Source organism: Anneissia japonica, unplaced genomic scaffold (genome assembly GCF_011630105.1).
Source record: "Anneissia japonica isolate Jap-2015-1 unplaced genomic scaffold, ASM1163010v1 scaffold1511_len2985839_cov193, whole genome shotgun sequence".
Lineage (NCBI taxonomy): Eukaryota > Metazoa > Echinodermata > Crinoidea > Comatulida > Comatulidae > Anneissia > Anneissia japonica.
In genome coordinates, this window is record NW_022685291.1 from 2,202,096 (window position 1) to 2,219,842 (window position 17,747).

Consider the following 17,747-nt stretch of genomic DNA (forward strand, 5'->3'; position numbering starts at 1 on the left):
CACTTTTAATATAAAAATATTGTTTGATTTCTAGAGTAATATATATATAACTTAATAATGATCTAATATGGATCTTTGATATATAAATATGTTCAGATTAAAATAAGAAAAATAAATTATAAAGGCTATTTACAATTTCGTCTTTTTATATTGTTTATAATATAATGAACACTAATATTTGTTTTAATATTCATGTTATTTCAATATGTAGCCTTTATTTCTGAATAACATTTCTACTAATAAGTATTGAGTGTCAGTTAAATAAACAAATAATGTTGGTGTTATCTGATGGCATAGAAAATGATACTAAATATTTAATTAGTCACATTGAATTGTAATGCAGATTGTGGTTTATAAAAATGAAAAAAAATGCAATTAATTTTTCAATATAAGTTTATAATAATTTAATATATAATAACAGTTTAACAGTACAGATTAAGGATGGATAATGAATTATTGCAGTAAATTAATGGTTTCGATTAAATGTTTGACATAACTTAATAATAATGATAATAATAATAGTAGGCCTGATATTATTAATAATAATAATAATAATAATAATAATAATAATAATAATAATAATTTAGAGTACAACCTAGATAATTTATTGTGTAAAAGATTTATTGTATTGTGGTTATTAATTTTTACTAAATAACTATGATGTTTAAAAAACAATAGGCCTACATTTGATCACATCATTTGCATAAAAAATATTAAAAGAATATTACATTATTTAATAATATAAATTAAAGATTTAATTTGTATTCTTTGTTTTGCATAATTAAGGCCATGTTATGAAATAAATGTATTATGTTAAAAGAATTTGGTTTTGAATTGTTTCATTTTTTAATTTAAATATTAATTTGTATATGGTCCTACTAATTTTATATAACAGCTTATGTAACAAAGTATAGTAAATACTTCCTAGGCCCCCTTTACGGGTTCGTGGAACGCCGGCATAGAGGGTTATTAGAGCGCACAAAACGCGCGCTGTATGCATAGTCTTCAACACGTCTAGAGACGAAAAAAAAGTTAATTAATGATTATAGGTCTTCAGTCCTAACAAAAGTATGTTGAACGTAATAACAATATAATTATTTCTTAGGGTAGCTTTACAAATTAACTCTAAAAAATTATAGACAACAGTTACATGCGAAAGAGTTTTGTATTAAAAGGTTGAAGATTCACCAAGCTTGAAGGGCAATTGTTTCTCTAAATTCAGCTTTGACAAACATTTTTCCTTTTGAAATAGAGTACAATAACATGTAGGCCATAATGAGCAATTAAGTATACAAAAAAGTTGATCTCGAAATGATGAGGTACAGTCAACTCTCCCAATACCGACCACCCAGAAAACCGGATTTCACGCAAAACCGGTCGTTTTTTAAAGTCCCAAAATCATTCCTATTCTTACTGTATTAAAATACATTCTGAAAACCGGATCTCCCAATTCCGAATTCCGGCAAAATTCTTAAGACCCGAACAATAAAATTACCTTCTGAAAACTGAGACGGCCAGTTTAAAACGATGATTTATTGACGAAATCGGAGACACATCGACTGACTCCAAATAACAACTATCAATCACAGAACAACATCACATGTACAATCGTTAGTGTTGATCGTGTGACACGCAGATAGCGCATTAATTAATTGCAATAAGCCTAGATTTCATTTGTTTAATAAACTGATAAAAAAAAGGTTCATGAGTGTGTTTTCTTTATTAAGGAACATATCCTTTTCTCACATTTTGCATTCATTCTCACGCTAAGGCAAACCAAGCGGTCCCAACATAAGGCTATCGATTTCATAAAAACAATTGCACATACCTCTGCTGTTTTCTATTGGCTGACGCAGTTTAGGGGGGCTGCATAAGTTAGCACTTATTTTTAGCATTCAGTGACCCACCAAGGTTATGCCAGCGGCATCGAAAACCAATCAAGCGGGCAACCACGTTGAAGCGAAGCAGATTATGGCGATCGAACGAAAAATAACACTAACACTTATTTTAAATTTACGATACACATTAAGTTGATTTGTGTAAATTTTTATTAATGGACTTTGACACAAAAAAATAGGTATGTACAACATAAATAATGTAAAAATAAAGTAAAACATGAATTTTAAATGACGTTCTCAGGTCAGTAGGCCTACACAGTACATGATGCAGTGTGGTGTACCTATCTGCTGTACCTTGCTAGGCCGAGGCTTATTATCGACTAAGGTCGGGGAACCAAGGTAGGTAAACATGACGTTCTCTAAACCGGTCCGTCCGGAAAACCGGTCAAAGTGGACGGTCCGAAGGGTGGTCGGTATCGGGAGAGTTGACTGTACAATCTAAATTTTGTAGTGTACTTAGCAACATTCGTTGGTGGCACTACTTTTCATTTCAACCACTTTATTCAAAAGGATAAAACATTCAAGCAAACCCTAGCTCACTTGCTTACCCTGGAAAACAATGGGCAAGGCAAGGTAACAAAAACATTTTGACAATGACCAAAAAAAAATTTGTAAACTCATAAAATCAGCAAACTTCTGGATTATGGACTTACTTTAAAAAGTTTGTCTGATTAAGGACATATCCTATCCATGCAGTAGGAGGTTACAATGTGCAAAAATTACTGTGGTGAAACCCATATATATGCTTTCTACAAGTTGCTTTTGCTGTGGTGTCATTTCAGCAGTTTCCTGATTTTTGCAATTTCAAGTCTCTGACATTGAATATTCATTATCATCATTGTGATGAGACCATGGTCTGATGAATTATGCAAATGAGTCAACTAGCAAAGAGCCTGTAATAAAAAAAATGATATTATTATATTGAAATTTCAACCAACAAATATTAAGACTTAAATTAATTAAATTGGTTTAAATGTAAATGTGTAATATAAATTTAAATTAATTCTTAAATTACATTACTTCATAGGGTTTGTATTTATATTATATTCAACACCATTCACCAGTAGTATAAAACTTGACTATAACACATCCCAATTTAATCCATTCAGCCTTCTCGTACAGCATTGGCTACTTCCATGCTATCAGATTGAAGTTATGTAATTTAATTTTTTTTTTCATGATTTTTTTTAATATACATATTCTTATTTCTAGTTTTCTATTGCAATAATATGCATGTGAGGCATGTTGTGGCTAAAATTGAAATTTAAGTTATTGGAATTTTCAGATATTTTTGGAGTATGTGATCTTTAAAATTAGGGGTCATTCATTGAAATTGGACATTTCGAGCCTAAGTTATGAACTTCAAAAGTTATTCAAGTGCATACATTAATTAGCTATAAAAATAACGTTAAATAAACTATTTGTTGACCACTTCCAGAACTAATACTGTGGGACATGATTAATAAGCCAAAAAGAACTGTTGATCTATAATTAAAAAAGAAATTTGAATTTTTAGGAAGTTTTTCAGCTCCCATATTTTATAGCTCATTTACTCAATACTGGTCTGTGCGACAACTTAACCATTTCGCCACAACATGCCTCACATTGGATGAAAAAAATCATAATATTTCTTCACTTACCAGCACACTGTATTCTTATGTTGCTATCCACTCTCTCAATTTTACTACTCATCCTGAAGCTGAACACCACTGCTTCTTAACATTCTGGCCGACTGAACCAACATGACGCTCTACAAAAAAATAACAGAACAAAATCAAACCTATACTCTAATGGCATTTTTTATTCTGCTTCTTAATAATTGAAAAAAAAAATAAAAAATAAGACAATGAGATTTTCAGTAGCAATATATATGAACATAACTCATACAAATACCTTGGTTTGTATTGCGAGTAATTTGAAAATATATAAAGACAGATACTGTAACCGGCTTATTGCATAATAGTAAGTATGTTATTGAAAATTTTAATAATTAGGACATATTGTGGAGGATGATTCCTTTATCTTATTAATTTTGGTTCAGATGTATAAAAGTAAAGGAATAGGTAGGAGTATAACCCACTATCTGTAAATAGTTCTGAATTGCATACAGGCGTGGTCCGTGAGTACCGTAGCAGCCATAGAGAGGTGCTTAATTCACATTATTCGACAAAAAAAGGGGCTGAAATGAACCACCAATTTATGTAATTAGGAAGAAATATACATTTGGAGATTTCAAGGCATCGGTGGGTGCAATAAAAATTGTAGGAAAACTTCAATTTTGCTTCTGAAATTTCCAATTTTTCGTGTCAGCGGGTGCACTAGTCTGGGATCCAGGCCCTAATTTTGGGTTACTCACTTTTTGTTGCGCGCCATACCTAATTTATTTGGCGTCCCATAATTCTTTCTCAGATTAGGGCCTGGGCAAATTTACGATGCGTACGATTTAACACATCAAATTCAATGTGTGATATCGTATGCATGACTGATTTTGTAAGTCACACGATTGGCTTACCTCTTACATATCAATTAATCTTTGTAATTTTTAAATTGAAGATGTGCAGAGTCTCGAAAGCTAAGTTAGGCAGCTAACTTTTTCGTACCTACTTGAATTAATTACAGATAACAATGCTCACCGCTAAGCTACACAGATTTAGGCCGAGGTACTGTTTATTAAGTAAGAACGTAAATGTAGGCTCACCAGACCTCTTGCTACTACTACTACTACCACTACCAGTAGACTCTAGAGGCCTAGTAGGCCATTCTATCAGAAAGTTGTGCTGTACGTTGTAATATGGTACTGTACTCCCTACTTGTCCTAGGGTCTATTCAATATATTTTAGGTCCGTTTTATTAGGGGAAACTACTTTTTATCCATGCCTAACTAGTTGATGTGAGACATGTTCTGTACACATTCGTGGCTTTGAAAATGTGAGCACAGTGATTGGTTGAAATCGTTTATGTTGGTCCGTCCATTTATCCGCATACGGAATTACGCCGTTATTTTTGCATGTTTTTCGCAATATTTTGGAAGTCCCTTATTCTGTCTCAAAATTAAATTGCTCGTTGGTGGCGCTGTTCAGAATGAGAAAAAAATAAGGAGCTTGCAGCAACTCTACGGAAACGCTAACTGGCCAAAAATAAAATATTATTTGTATTGGAAATAATAATTACACAAATCAATGGTGATGTTGGTAGTCTGTGAGTGGATACCTGAATAAACCGTTTATCTAGGTAAGTATTCACGAAGTAGACAATAACAACTTTATATACAAATGGAGACACTTGTCACATAAAATCTTTTTTGACTTAAATACAAATTATACAAAGTTTTAAGTACATGACAAAAAACAAAAATAACAATCATTAAAGCAAACTGAGAAAATATACAAAAATAAGCAAAAAACGAAAACTTAATTGTAAATTTCATTAACACAATACAAATACAAATAAGTATAATGCTTATTCCAAGTACCGAAATACACGGTATCGTGTAATACAAATATATATATATACGAAAGTAAAAATATTAGTATTGTAATCTTTAGCAAGAACATCAATGATGCAATTCAATCAATCAATCTATGGCAACAAATTTGGGGAAAAAACATTCACCACTCAGTTAGCCTTTGTGTAACACTCAGAAATTTGTTTTCAGCATCCAGTGAATATTTGTAAACTTTAACAATAGCTTAGAACAACTACTGTATTCATTCAATGTTTTGGTTTAAATCCAGAATTATTATTATTATTATTATTATTATTATCCAGAATTATTATTATTATTATTATTATTATTATTATTATTATTATTATTATTATCACGAATTGGTATGTTTAGTCAGCACTCCACAGGGTATCTAGCATTTACCCATACCTGTTTGCAAGCTGTAGACATACAGTAGGAGACAACTACATACAGTAATTATACCTTTGGATACCATACACCAAGGAAAACTCAGTGATGTGAGTTTATATTTAATATTTATCTCAAATAGTTTATATCTTTAGAAACCATAAAATTAGTTTAATAATCCTGTTCATTTAAATACTATTGCATAGACAGCATTTCCTATAGATTTGATTTCTTTTATATCTTTATATTTCAGTTCGTTCGTTCGTTCAGTTTAAATACATCCTTAATGTGTACACCATTCTTTGAATCATTCAGTTTATACCATTGATAACTCATTATTTTAAACCGTTGGAAAACTACACCGTAAGAAATAAACAATATACTAATACCCATTTCACACTAGCAGAAAATATTACAACTTTTAACAAGTTGTAACAAGTTTGATATTCCGAGATTTTTTGGTTCGTTTCACACATGCACTTTCAAACCATGAGAAATCTCGGGAAAACTCGGAAGAATATTATGACTAGGCCTAGATGCCTAGGGTAATACTAGTAGGCCTAGGCTAGTTGTAGGTTGTCCGAATTACATATTAACTACTAAAATAGGCCTGGTACCGAATTAACAAGATTATAATTATTCCATGGTCCTTAGCCTTCGGAGAGTAAAACGAATTCAACTCCCAGCTCGCTTGCTGTAGTAGTCGAGCTGGCGAGAAAGATAGGCCTAGGCTAGCTAGGCACAGTCGGGCCGCCGGACGGTAGCTCACCATTGTTGTTAGAGGCAATCAGTGCGACAAGCATCATAATGATTCGCTGTCGGCGTATTTTACAAAGCCTCGTGATTGTTTCTACATCAGACATGCGAAATTTAGCGAGATTTCTTTTGATTTTAGGTCTAGGCCTATTAACAAAGGGTAGTAATGTTGATACGTTTTCCATCGCTGCCGCCATTCGTCAAAAGGTCAAAATATGGACATGACGCATGCGCAACAACAACTCGGAAGATTTGGGAAAAAAAAACAGGCCTCGCGATGGTCTGTTTTTGTTCCGAGATAACTCAGGGGACCCCTGTGAAATCTCGGAAAGTTTACAAGGATTTTGCTTTCACACTCATCCAAACCTGGTTACAACTTGTTACAAGTTGTTAATATTTGCAAAATAGCATCAGTGTGAAATGGGTATAAGTATGACTATGAATTTTGTTTGCACCGCTTTAAATGTTCGCCGTGGCTAGAGATACGGTACCGTATTTCTACTTCAATTTGCTAAAGGTACGGTAAATGGCATTACGTCACCATCACCCAATAAAGTGCTAGAATGTGTGTGACGTCATTTTTCAAGACTGGCATTGCATTGCAGATCACCCGCGATGAGCGGTGAAACGAGTACAATGTACAGTTCTGGGAAACTAGAACATCAAAAAGTACAATATTGTTTGACTTAGTACTGTTATCGATAAATAAGCTTATGGTTCCATTTAGTAAAGAGTTTCATTTAGCTAGGCCTATGTATAACCATTATCAAACAAGGACTGATTCCACCAAACTCTTGGCATGCCTCTAGGCCTTGCTTAAATTCTTCGCTTGGCGAAAAATCTAAGTAAGCCTGCTCGGCCTTGCTTGGATTCTGCTTTTCACGGCAGCTGCTCTGGTGACATTGATCTAAGTGGCATAGGCCTACAGTATATCAGTCATAAACTTAGCCTAGCGTCTGAACTTCATAATCCCTACATCCCAAGTTTTAGTCCAAGAAGTTCGAAATAATACCACGCTTTACAATCCCTCCAAAATATTCATACAATTTGAATGCACAAAACTTTTCGTAGGGCTCGACTTCGTCACTGTTATGGTACAGAATTTGGGCCTAGATCGAGAGAATAAGTTTCCCCTTTGTGATTATTACAATTGAGTCAAATTTTTCCAATAATTTTGATGCAGACCATAATACTGTCATAGAAAAATAGGCATACCACTCAATAATAAAGTCAGGTCATTATATAGCCTTATCAAGCAAGGCATCATCCTCAGTACTTAGGCCAAGGCACATGTATACACACACTACTGCTAGTCTTTGGTAATCTATTTATATGACAACACTTGCAATAAAAAAAATGAATATACTGTAAACCAGAGAATTCATACAGGCCTATTTTTACTATAAAGTGGAACCATACGCCTATTTAAGGATGACAGTAAAGTCAAACAATATTGTACTTTTGATGTTCTAATTTCCCAGTGTACAACGATCGTTCTCCTTCCACCGCTCATTGCAGGTGATATGCAATGCCAGTCTTCAAAAATGACGTCACTCACATTCTGGCATTTCATTGGGTGATAGTGACGTAATGCCATTTACCATACCTTTAGCAAAACGAAGTAGAAATATGGTACCGTATCTCTAGCCACGGCGTTAAATGTTTAGCAACGTTACACTTTGGAACAATCTTCCCTCAGGTACATCCAAACTCTTTAAACGTTTCATTCTTTCAAAATTTTGATTTCGTTTAAAACTGTTTGTTTTTGCTTCTTGTGTATACCACTTTTCACTGTCTGTTATTTTCTTTAAGTATTATTTCATATTCTACAGACGTTTTGACTGTTAAATAGACCATAAGGAATTAAAGAAAGATCTCTATCTATAACATTTGAGACTGTTGTTGGAGCTGGTGTGGTCGTGGAGTGCTTTGTTAGTTACACGTATTGAACACTAATACTTTTAACTAGAGTCACAATATGCAGTCATGTTCGTATGCAGCATTATAGTATCTACTAATACTGCAATAGTTTATTTATATTGTACAACAGAAGTAGCCGTGGTAAATTTCGGAAAAAAAGTCTCCCAGTGACAGTTGCCAGGTTGAACAAAAATTTTTCTCGTGACTTGCCATTTATGCCATTTGCTCTTTTCCCAGAGTAAAAAAGGTTGATATCATCCGACATTCGTGGGATAATAAAATGGTAATATATTTCGATAGAATGCATTATTAAAAATTAGTTACCATTGCCATTGGAAAATGAATGGCACGATAAGATTTTGATTTGACCCCACCGCATTTGTTTTTTAACCCAGATGGGTGTTTGTCTTTGAATAACATACAGTACAGTAAATAGATCAAGATGAATATTATTAAACAGTCGAATCCAACATGGCATTAAAGAATTGTTCGACTTGGATAAAATTTGACTTACAGATGGTTAATTTTAAAGTGAAAACAACAAATTAATATTTAAAATAAAATCAACTTAGAAATCATTCAAGTTTGGCAAAGGCGACTTAGGCCTAGGCAAGTTTAAACTGTATGCAGTACAGCATTTAATGAATTTGTAGACAACAGAGTTCCAGGTTTTCCTAATTTTATACAAAACAAATTTAAATACAATACTTTTAAAATCTACAACAGAGGCCAATGAACAACCACTGTACAGTACCTGTCTCTTATACACATCTAGATGTGTATAAGAGACAGGTATTACATGACAGCCAACTAGGAATGAAGAACTGAGAGATGTGAGAATGGGTTTTACCATGAGAATAGAGATGTGAAGTTGTGTGCAATAGTTTATTTATATTGTACAACAGAAGTAGCCATGGTAAATTTCGGAAAAAAATGTCTCCCGGTGACAGTTGCCAGGTTGAACAAAAATTTTTCTCGTGACTTGCCATTTATGCCATTTGCTCTTTTCCCAGAGTAAAAAAAGGTTGATATCATCCGACATTCGTGGGATAATAAAATGGTAATATATTTCGATAGAATGCATTATTAAAAATTAGTTACCATTGCCATTGGAAAATGAATGGCACGATAAGATTTTGATTTGACCCCACCGCATTTGTTTTTTAACCCAGATGGGTGTTTGTCTTTGAATAACATACAGTACAGTAAATAGATCAAGATGAATATTATTAAACAGTCGAATCCAACATGGCATTAAAGAATTGTTCGACTTGGATAAAATTTGACTTACAGATGGTTAATTTTAAAGTGAAAACAACAAATTAATATTTAAAATAAAATCAACTTAGAAATCATTCAAGTTTGGCAAAGGCGACTTAGGCCTAGGCAAGTTTAAACTGTATGCAGTACAGCATTTAATTAATTTGTAGACATCTGAGTTCCTGTTTTTCCCAATTTTATACAAAACAAATTTAAATACAATACTTTTCAAATCTACAACAGAGGCCAATGAACAACCACTGTACAGTACTATATTAATATTGAAACATAATTTAATTTAAAAATAATACAGACAATAAATAATAAAATACAAACCCTATGAAATATTGTAAAACCGAGAAGTTAACAACCACATATATAGTACAATTTTTAATTTAAGATTGGTGGATGTTTTTAACTGCATTATTTTATTGCCCTATATGGTAAAGAGAATGGATAAAGAATATTTTAAACAATAATTTAATAATAAATAACATTTATGAAAACAAAATTGAGATTATTAACTACAGTATGGCTTTTTAAGCTATCACTCTAGTACTGTAACCTACATCATAATTGGATGAAAAAAAATAAATATTTCTCCACTTACCAGCACATTGTATTCTTAAGTTGCTATCCACTCTCTCAATTTTACTACTCATCCTGAAGCTGAACACAACTGCTTACTAAACATCCTAGCAGATTGTACCAACATGCCACTCTACAAAAAAATAAAAGAACAAAATCAAAACTATACTGTAATGGCATTCTTTATTTTGCTGTTTAATAATTGTTTTAAAAAAAATAAAGACAATGAGATTTACAGTTAGCTATATTTATGAACATAACTAATACAAATACCTTGGTTTGTATTGCAAGCAATTTGAAAACATAAAAACAGATACTGTAACAGGCTGATTGCATAAGTCGTCTGTTATGGATAATTTTAATTAGGACATATTGTGGAGGATGATTCCTTTATCTTATTAATTTTGATTCATGTATTCTATACATGAACCAAAAAGAATAAATGGGTAAAGGAATAGGCAGGAAAATATCCCACAACTTGCAGTTTTGAATTGCATATCCATGGGTATTAGCCTTAACCTTAGCTTTAAGTTGAGGTACATCAAAAATTGCCATGAGAAATTTACTTTTAAAATATTCCCATGTAAAGTTAATGTCATCAGTTTCAAAACAAACACTCCAATCAATTGTATAAATACTGCCATTGTACATGATCCATCCATTTTTGAATAGTCCATGAAATAACTCATGAATCAATAACTGTAAATTGAATAAGTAAATAGATATCAAAAATATGAAAATACAAAAATTTGTAATTTGTTTATTACCTTTCTCAAATCGAACTTGATCCCCATTTCCTTTAACTTGGCAGCAATCTTCCAGTACATTGTAGACTTTCTTCCTGTTCCATCATATCCCTCTTGGATTTTCACTGAACCCCAAAACACTTATTAAAGGGCAAAAGTTGCTTCCTCCGTCAAGTAAATGTCCATCTTTTTTTCTCTTTTGATAGCATGCGTCCATTGAAAGAAATGATAATATGATAATTCTCCGACAGAGCGTGGATTTGAAAGGTCAAAGTTTTGACATGCTGTGAAAGAAGATTTTTTGTGCGGTGGATGCCTGCAAGCATTGTATTATCGATTACTTTGGCGTGTTGGATTTTCGGAGGTCTTTTCAACAAATCCCGAATCGGGGCACATATTTACATGAATTAACTGTAATCTTTATCGCCTAAATCGTAAGTATAGCAAGATCAAAGTTTTACTGGTCATTTATAGTAGTCGTCGTCTATATTCAGTAACATGTTAAGGGCAAATAGAAAAATCAATTTACATTATCACTCTTTAAAAAAAAAAATCGATGAGGGAGGGTGTTTTTTTTTTTTAAAGCGGAACAATAGATTATTTCGCTTCTGTTTTTATTGATGAGGGAGGAACTGTTTATATTTGGCGAGTATAATAATGAATACTGTATCTTTTAAAAAGTGGTTTAGTTTTATAATTTTTTTTACAGAAAATGTATTTGAAGTCACAAAATTGATTGCTATTTTTATGCTGTTGAAATAATTGATGAGGCAAAAAAAAAAAATGTTTCAATCTAATAAATTTTTCTATTTGCCCTAAATTTATATTTTGTCCATTGTTTGTTTTGGATCCAATATTGCTATGATCATCTTGCAAAACTGAAGACGTTTACGGTCGTTCATTCCATGAGAAGAAAAGTCTTCCAGTGATATGAGATTATATTCTGGAACAAAGAATGATGGAACTGTGCCTATTTTATCTGTCAAAAACTTTTCCAACTGCTTAAAAATGGCAAATGCCCATGCTCTAATTTGTTCTCCGTCTGTTACATCACTGGTTAGTTTCTCTCTATCATCGCCACTCATGTCACTGTCAAGATGATATAAGAGGCAGGTTTTCAGCATGTAACTTGATATCAGTTCACTCGCTGAACGTTTCAGATCCTTATGTTCATCGTCATCGCTAATTCGTAGCGGAGGAACCAGGTCGATCATATTTTTGGCGAGCTTGTATCCTTGCTTTACTTGGTCGCTCTGCTTTCTGATTAGGAACGTCTCTACTTCAGAAAATGAAACACGCAGAAATTGTGTCATCTTGTGGGCAGGCACAAACTGAAACTTTTCTGATTTGTCAGATTTAGTTATTAGCAAGCATCCAAGAGATGAGACATGTTTGTCTGTTGTTAATCTGGACTTTTTAATTTGTGATGGCCACCAGTTTCTTTTCGGAATAGTGGGAACAAAATCAATCGATATCACCATGTCTTTGATGAGCCATCCCGTCCACTTCACAGACAAGCAATGTATTCTACCCTTTTCCACTTTTGGTTCATCATATAATAGGATTCGTGGAAAACTTGACCAGATATCATTACATGGAATCACTTTTCTTATAAGCTGATAAAAACAGCTCGACACACGGTTCTGTTGTAAAAATGAATCGTCGAAAAATTCAGCAAATACTGAGTGTTGGCTGCTAGAATTTTGAGTATTCATGACGAGGGATGCAAAACAGGCTGGTTTGTTTGGATCTGTTTCATCAACAGTGGTGATGCTATCAAACTTGTGTAGACAGCAGATATAGTCAAATTCATCAGGAAGAGATGTCTTAGTGCCTTCACTCACACTTCCAGACAAAACTGCTGAGGCTTCAAATCTAGGATCAATATCTGCTATTTTCTTCAAAATCTGTCTGACAAGTTCATCTATGGAATTCTGGATATAGTGGGCTTCTCTTGAACATGCAATTTTATCAAAATATGGGGTTTCTATGACACGATTGAGAGTATTTCCACTATACAATTTAAACTGTTCAATGAATTGTGGAATTTCCTCCTCTTTTATTGGTGTGAATATATCAATATCTATGTCGCTGTCATCAGCTTCATCCTCTTCAAGTGAAGTATTCTCTTGATCACTTCCATTGCTCTTCTCAACTTCCTCGTTCATTTCGGAAGGCTGTCCCTCACTACTACTATCATCTGTACTCTCATTATCACATTCCAACAGCTCAACAAACTGATGGTTACCAATAAATTTTGCAAGACTAACAGCAGTATTTCCTTGCATGTCTTTTACCTTAAGGTCAACCAAGTTTCGCAGAAATTCTAGACAGAAAGGATATCCTCCGGCTGTATACCAAGCGGCATAGTGGGCTACAGTAGATCCATTAATGTCGGTCGCTTCAATATCTGCTCCACTTTTATGTAGCAAGTCAAGCAAACTCATATCTTCAACATTCCATGTCATGGCAATGTGGATAGGTATAGTTCCACTTTTATTTGGTGCATTCACACTAGCACCCTCTTCAATCAGCATTTTCATCATATGATATGAAGGCACGTTTATGGCATAGTGTAAAGGTGTGGAACCATTTATGTCCATTTCATCAACAGAGATTCCATGTTTGATCAGCAATTTACATATCTGTAGCATTTGAGTAAGCTGTTCCTCTGAAGAAGTGAGACTGTTCATTATGCATGTATGAAGTGCTGTTCTTCCCAAGTTATCTTTCATGCTTAAATCCGCACCATATTTAATGATCAGGTCGACAATTTCCGTTGTGGTGTTACACACTTTATGTAACACACTGGCCCCAAATGTATTCACATGATTGATATTACCCCCTTTGTCTAACAGTATAACAAGAGCTTTTTCAGTTTCAGTAATATCAATAAAATCCCTGGGAATTGCTTTATCTCTGAACAAATTTGCATGCATATGAATTTGTAAAAATAAATGGTTGAGTGGTGTTTCACCATGCGAGTCTACTGTGTTCACAAATGCACCATTATCCAGCAGATAAGCTACTGCTCGAGCACAACAATTAAGAGCTGAATTGTGTAAAGCAGTGACGTCATCTCTTCCTTTTGCATTAACGTCAGCACCGGCTTCGACCAATAGTTTAACTATTGCGACACATTCACAAATATCTCCAGGTTTTAAAGTTACATGACTACCTTCTCTAACAACTGTCTTTGTAGCTTTGTGAAGTGCTGTGTTTTCTAAATGATCTAAAGCATTCACATCCGATTCAGCTGCCAACAAAATCTTTGTTTTCTCCGGCTGATAATATTCACATACATCATGAAGAGGAGTTTCAAATACTTTATTTATTACATTTGGGTTAGCTCCATGTTCTATTAGCAGTTCCACTATTGCCACATCAACTTCAGGTGCTGCAGCATAATGTAATGGATATACTTGCCATTCTTGATTACCTACATTAGGGGAGGCACCGTTTATCAACAAAAAACGACACAACTCTAGTTGATTTATCCCTACAGCCAGCAACAGCAGACTGTTACCACTGTCGTCTGTAGAGTTCGCCAGACTCTGCTGCTGTGTGTTTGACTTGACTGAGGCAGAGGAAAACACTCGTTTGAAATTGTCACTGTCTTCGTTTTTCAGCAAGTTAAATAAACTATTTTTAACCTCTTCTTCATGACATTGTTTAGTACACTTACCACAGTCTGCCATAATGAAATTCGCCAGTGTTAAAATGCTCAGCTAAGCCTACGCCCTATTTGTTTCTGTTACTGATACTGTACCTTCTTCCTGGAACCGTGAATTGATTTATTGTACGCCTGATTTTTTTTTTATTTACACGCATGTTCAAGATAAGGAGGCTAAGTCCTGGTAACAACCAAGAGAGGGCGTCCTCAATAATTACCAATAGAGTTCCTATATTATATAGGAACTCTAATTACCAATATAGTTCCTATAGGAACTCTAATTACCAACATAGAGTTATTATATCTCTATGATTACCAATCAGAGCCATACCATAGATATAGACTTGCCACAAATCTCTAATTTCTTGATTTTTCATAGTATTAGCACATTTCGAAAAGCGCCACCAGCGTCAGTTTATGTCGAGAAACTTTTTTGATGCGGAAAAAAAAAAAGAAGTATGCTATGAAACGCCAAGCAAATGGGTAATATGGAACGCCATTGGTGCCAAAATCGATTTTTCCAGCTTTTTTACTGATTAAGACTAAATTTAGGGACTGGAACCCAGTCTACCATAGCAGAGATGCCAAGTTTGTCAATTAGCTGAGAGTGAGAACAATCAAACAATCGAGGGAGCGAAGTGACTGAGGGGTGGGGTGGGTGTGGGAGGACCCCTCCCCACAATAGAACATATTTTCATTTTTGGGTTGTATTGTGCAATTTAGTGCAATTTAGTGCATAAAACAAATTTTACTTGACGAATTCTTATTAAAAGAGTAGTACAAACTCCACGAAATGAGATAGCCTACATGACATTTTGTGTTTTGATTAAATATTTTGACATTATTATTTCATCTTCAGGAATAAATGAAATTGTTAAGCAATGGGAAATACTTACTACTTACTCCTTTTGCGAAGTTGATGAGTGGGCTTTGTTATACACTGTATGCCCAGGTGACCTTTTTTTGTAGATTTTAATACATCTTAGGTAGCTCAAATGCAAGAGCTGGCTCCTCTTGTGTTTGATGGTCAAAATAATTGACAAGGTTCCCTTTGGATCTAAATTTGGGCGAAAGGCAGTTTTGTTTTTGTCGCTCCTCTTGGGTATTAGAATGAGTTATTACAAATAATTTTACATAGGCCAAAACCTGATCACAGATTTTCTAATGAGATAGCTCCCTGTGGGTTTTTTTTTAAGGTTTTCTTTTTTTTTTTTTTTTTGGCCATCAGCGACCGGCGTGAGAACTGATTGTTGAGCGGGTGAGCGTGAGAAGAGGCACTGAGGCGTGATTCTCATGCCGTAAGCGTGAGGCTTGGTAGGTCTGCCATAGATGCAACGAGTTGCGACATTGAGAATTTATAGAAGCCAGTTCTGTGTCTAACGTGATGTGCGTTCCTGTGTACAATACAGTCAGCGGCCTCCTGTATAGTTTAATTCCATTTAATCTTTTTAGCAGTCGAATTTCATGTAACTATATTTATAGATTATTTTTTATGATTTCACTACTTAATATCCAATTTCATATTATAAAGACTGTAATATTTTACTATTTTTAAGCAGTTCTTTAATCATCTCCGATAGACCGAGAGAGCCCCTCGATGGCAAGCATTCGTCAATTAGGCAATCCTGCCATATAGACCCTTAAGTAGCTCCTGTTATTTTTGCAAATAAATAATATGTGACAACCAGAAAAAATTAAATATGTATATCAAAATGTAATTAAAATCCATATATAGGGTGTATGCCAGGCTCCTTAGGAGGAAATTCCTTTGTTTTTATATATGTTGTGGAACTAATTTTTTAATTAAGACACAAAAAAGCATATTCGACGAAAAAATCGAAAGGGCTTAGTGAGATACAGATTTTTTAATATTTAAAAGCTGTAAGGAAAAGGTCTGTACCTCCCTCTTGCCCCATTTAAACAATCAAAAATCTGTATCTTACCAGCCGCTTCCCGAGTGTTTTGTCAAATATGCTTTTCCTGTCTTGGAAAAATCAGTTTTACAACACTACAAAAATAATTTTCCTTTTGAGCATAGCTTTAAATTTGAATATACTTTTCTTTATTTTTCCATTTCTTTATAATAATAATAATAATAATAATAATAATAATAATAACAATAATAATAATAATACATTAATACCTGTAAATAAAAACTAGGCTGTGTTTGAGATTTCTTAACGTGACATAGTGATACCTACTGGCACTGACTTCTGTGAGACAATTGATAATAAAGCAAAACACAGGGGCGGATCTGGTTTCAATTTTAGGGGAGGGGTCAGAATGTTTCCAAACCCACAAAATGAAAAGGGGTCCGAGAAAATTTTGATTCCTAGATGGCAGGAAATGAGTTTTCCTGACTTCTGCGGTGTCTTTTAATAACTTTTAAGTTCTTCAAAATTCAACATTTTCCCCCTCTTGAAAACGGTCAGGTAAATTTTCTCATTCTTATTATGGTAAATAGGCATAAAAATTCTAAAACAAATCTGTATCTGGGCTATTGACAACAATGCGACTGTTTGACTTTGCTGCACACACACTGTGCAGTATCATCCTTGTGTCAGCTTCCTCATGATCGCAAAATAGATTTGGCACAGGTAGCACCTCTACTGCAACGCCGTTGTTTTGAATAACATGACATTTACATGACTAAGTTGTCCAACGGGGGGATTTGAGCTCGTATGCTCGAGCTGGGGGAAGGGTTTGAGAGGGGGTTTCCCCACCCAAATGGCTCTTATTTTTTTTAGGCCTGCCTATACTTGTCATTCTAGACTAGCTAGGGTCCTTAATTGAATAATAATAATAATATAACATATGATGTAAAATATACTCGCCATAAATATTTCATGAAGAGATTCAGGACATGGATGAAATATTTATAGTGAGTACATTTTACATTCTATGTTATATTATCAATTAAGGTCAGAAATGGCTTACAGAAAATACTTCATAACCATATGTCGTATATGGCCTTAACAGCAGTGAATAGGTAGATGCAAGCAACAGATGCAACATAATCGATTATTATTATTGTTGTTATATTTTTAATAAAT

At 33.9% G+C, this 17,747-nt stretch overlaps 1 protein-coding gene and 1 long non-coding RNA gene across 2 annotated transcripts; both read right to left on the reverse strand.

Annotated features, from left to right (window-relative positions):
- Positions 1-2,601: 2,601 nt before the first annotated feature.
- Positions 2,602-11,641, reverse strand: LOC117109600. The gene is made up of 4 exons (XR_004445554.1): positions 11,043-11,641; positions 10,298-10,408; positions 3,539-3,648; positions 2,602-2,791 (listed from the first exon to the last, which is right to left on the reverse strand). It is a non-coding gene; the product is annotated as an uncharacterized LOC117109600 (long non-coding RNA).
- A 98-nt stretch (positions 11,642-11,739) lies between these two features.
- LOC117110654 lies at positions 11,740-14,821 on the reverse strand. Its single transcript, XM_033253416.1, has one exon. It carries the CDS (start codon positions 14,717-14,719, stop codon positions 11,843-11,845), a length of 2,877 nt encoding a protein of 958 aa, XP_033109307.1. The 5' UTR covers positions 14,720-14,821; the 3' UTR covers positions 11,740-11,842.
- Positions 14,822-17,747: the final 2,926 nt, after the last annotated feature.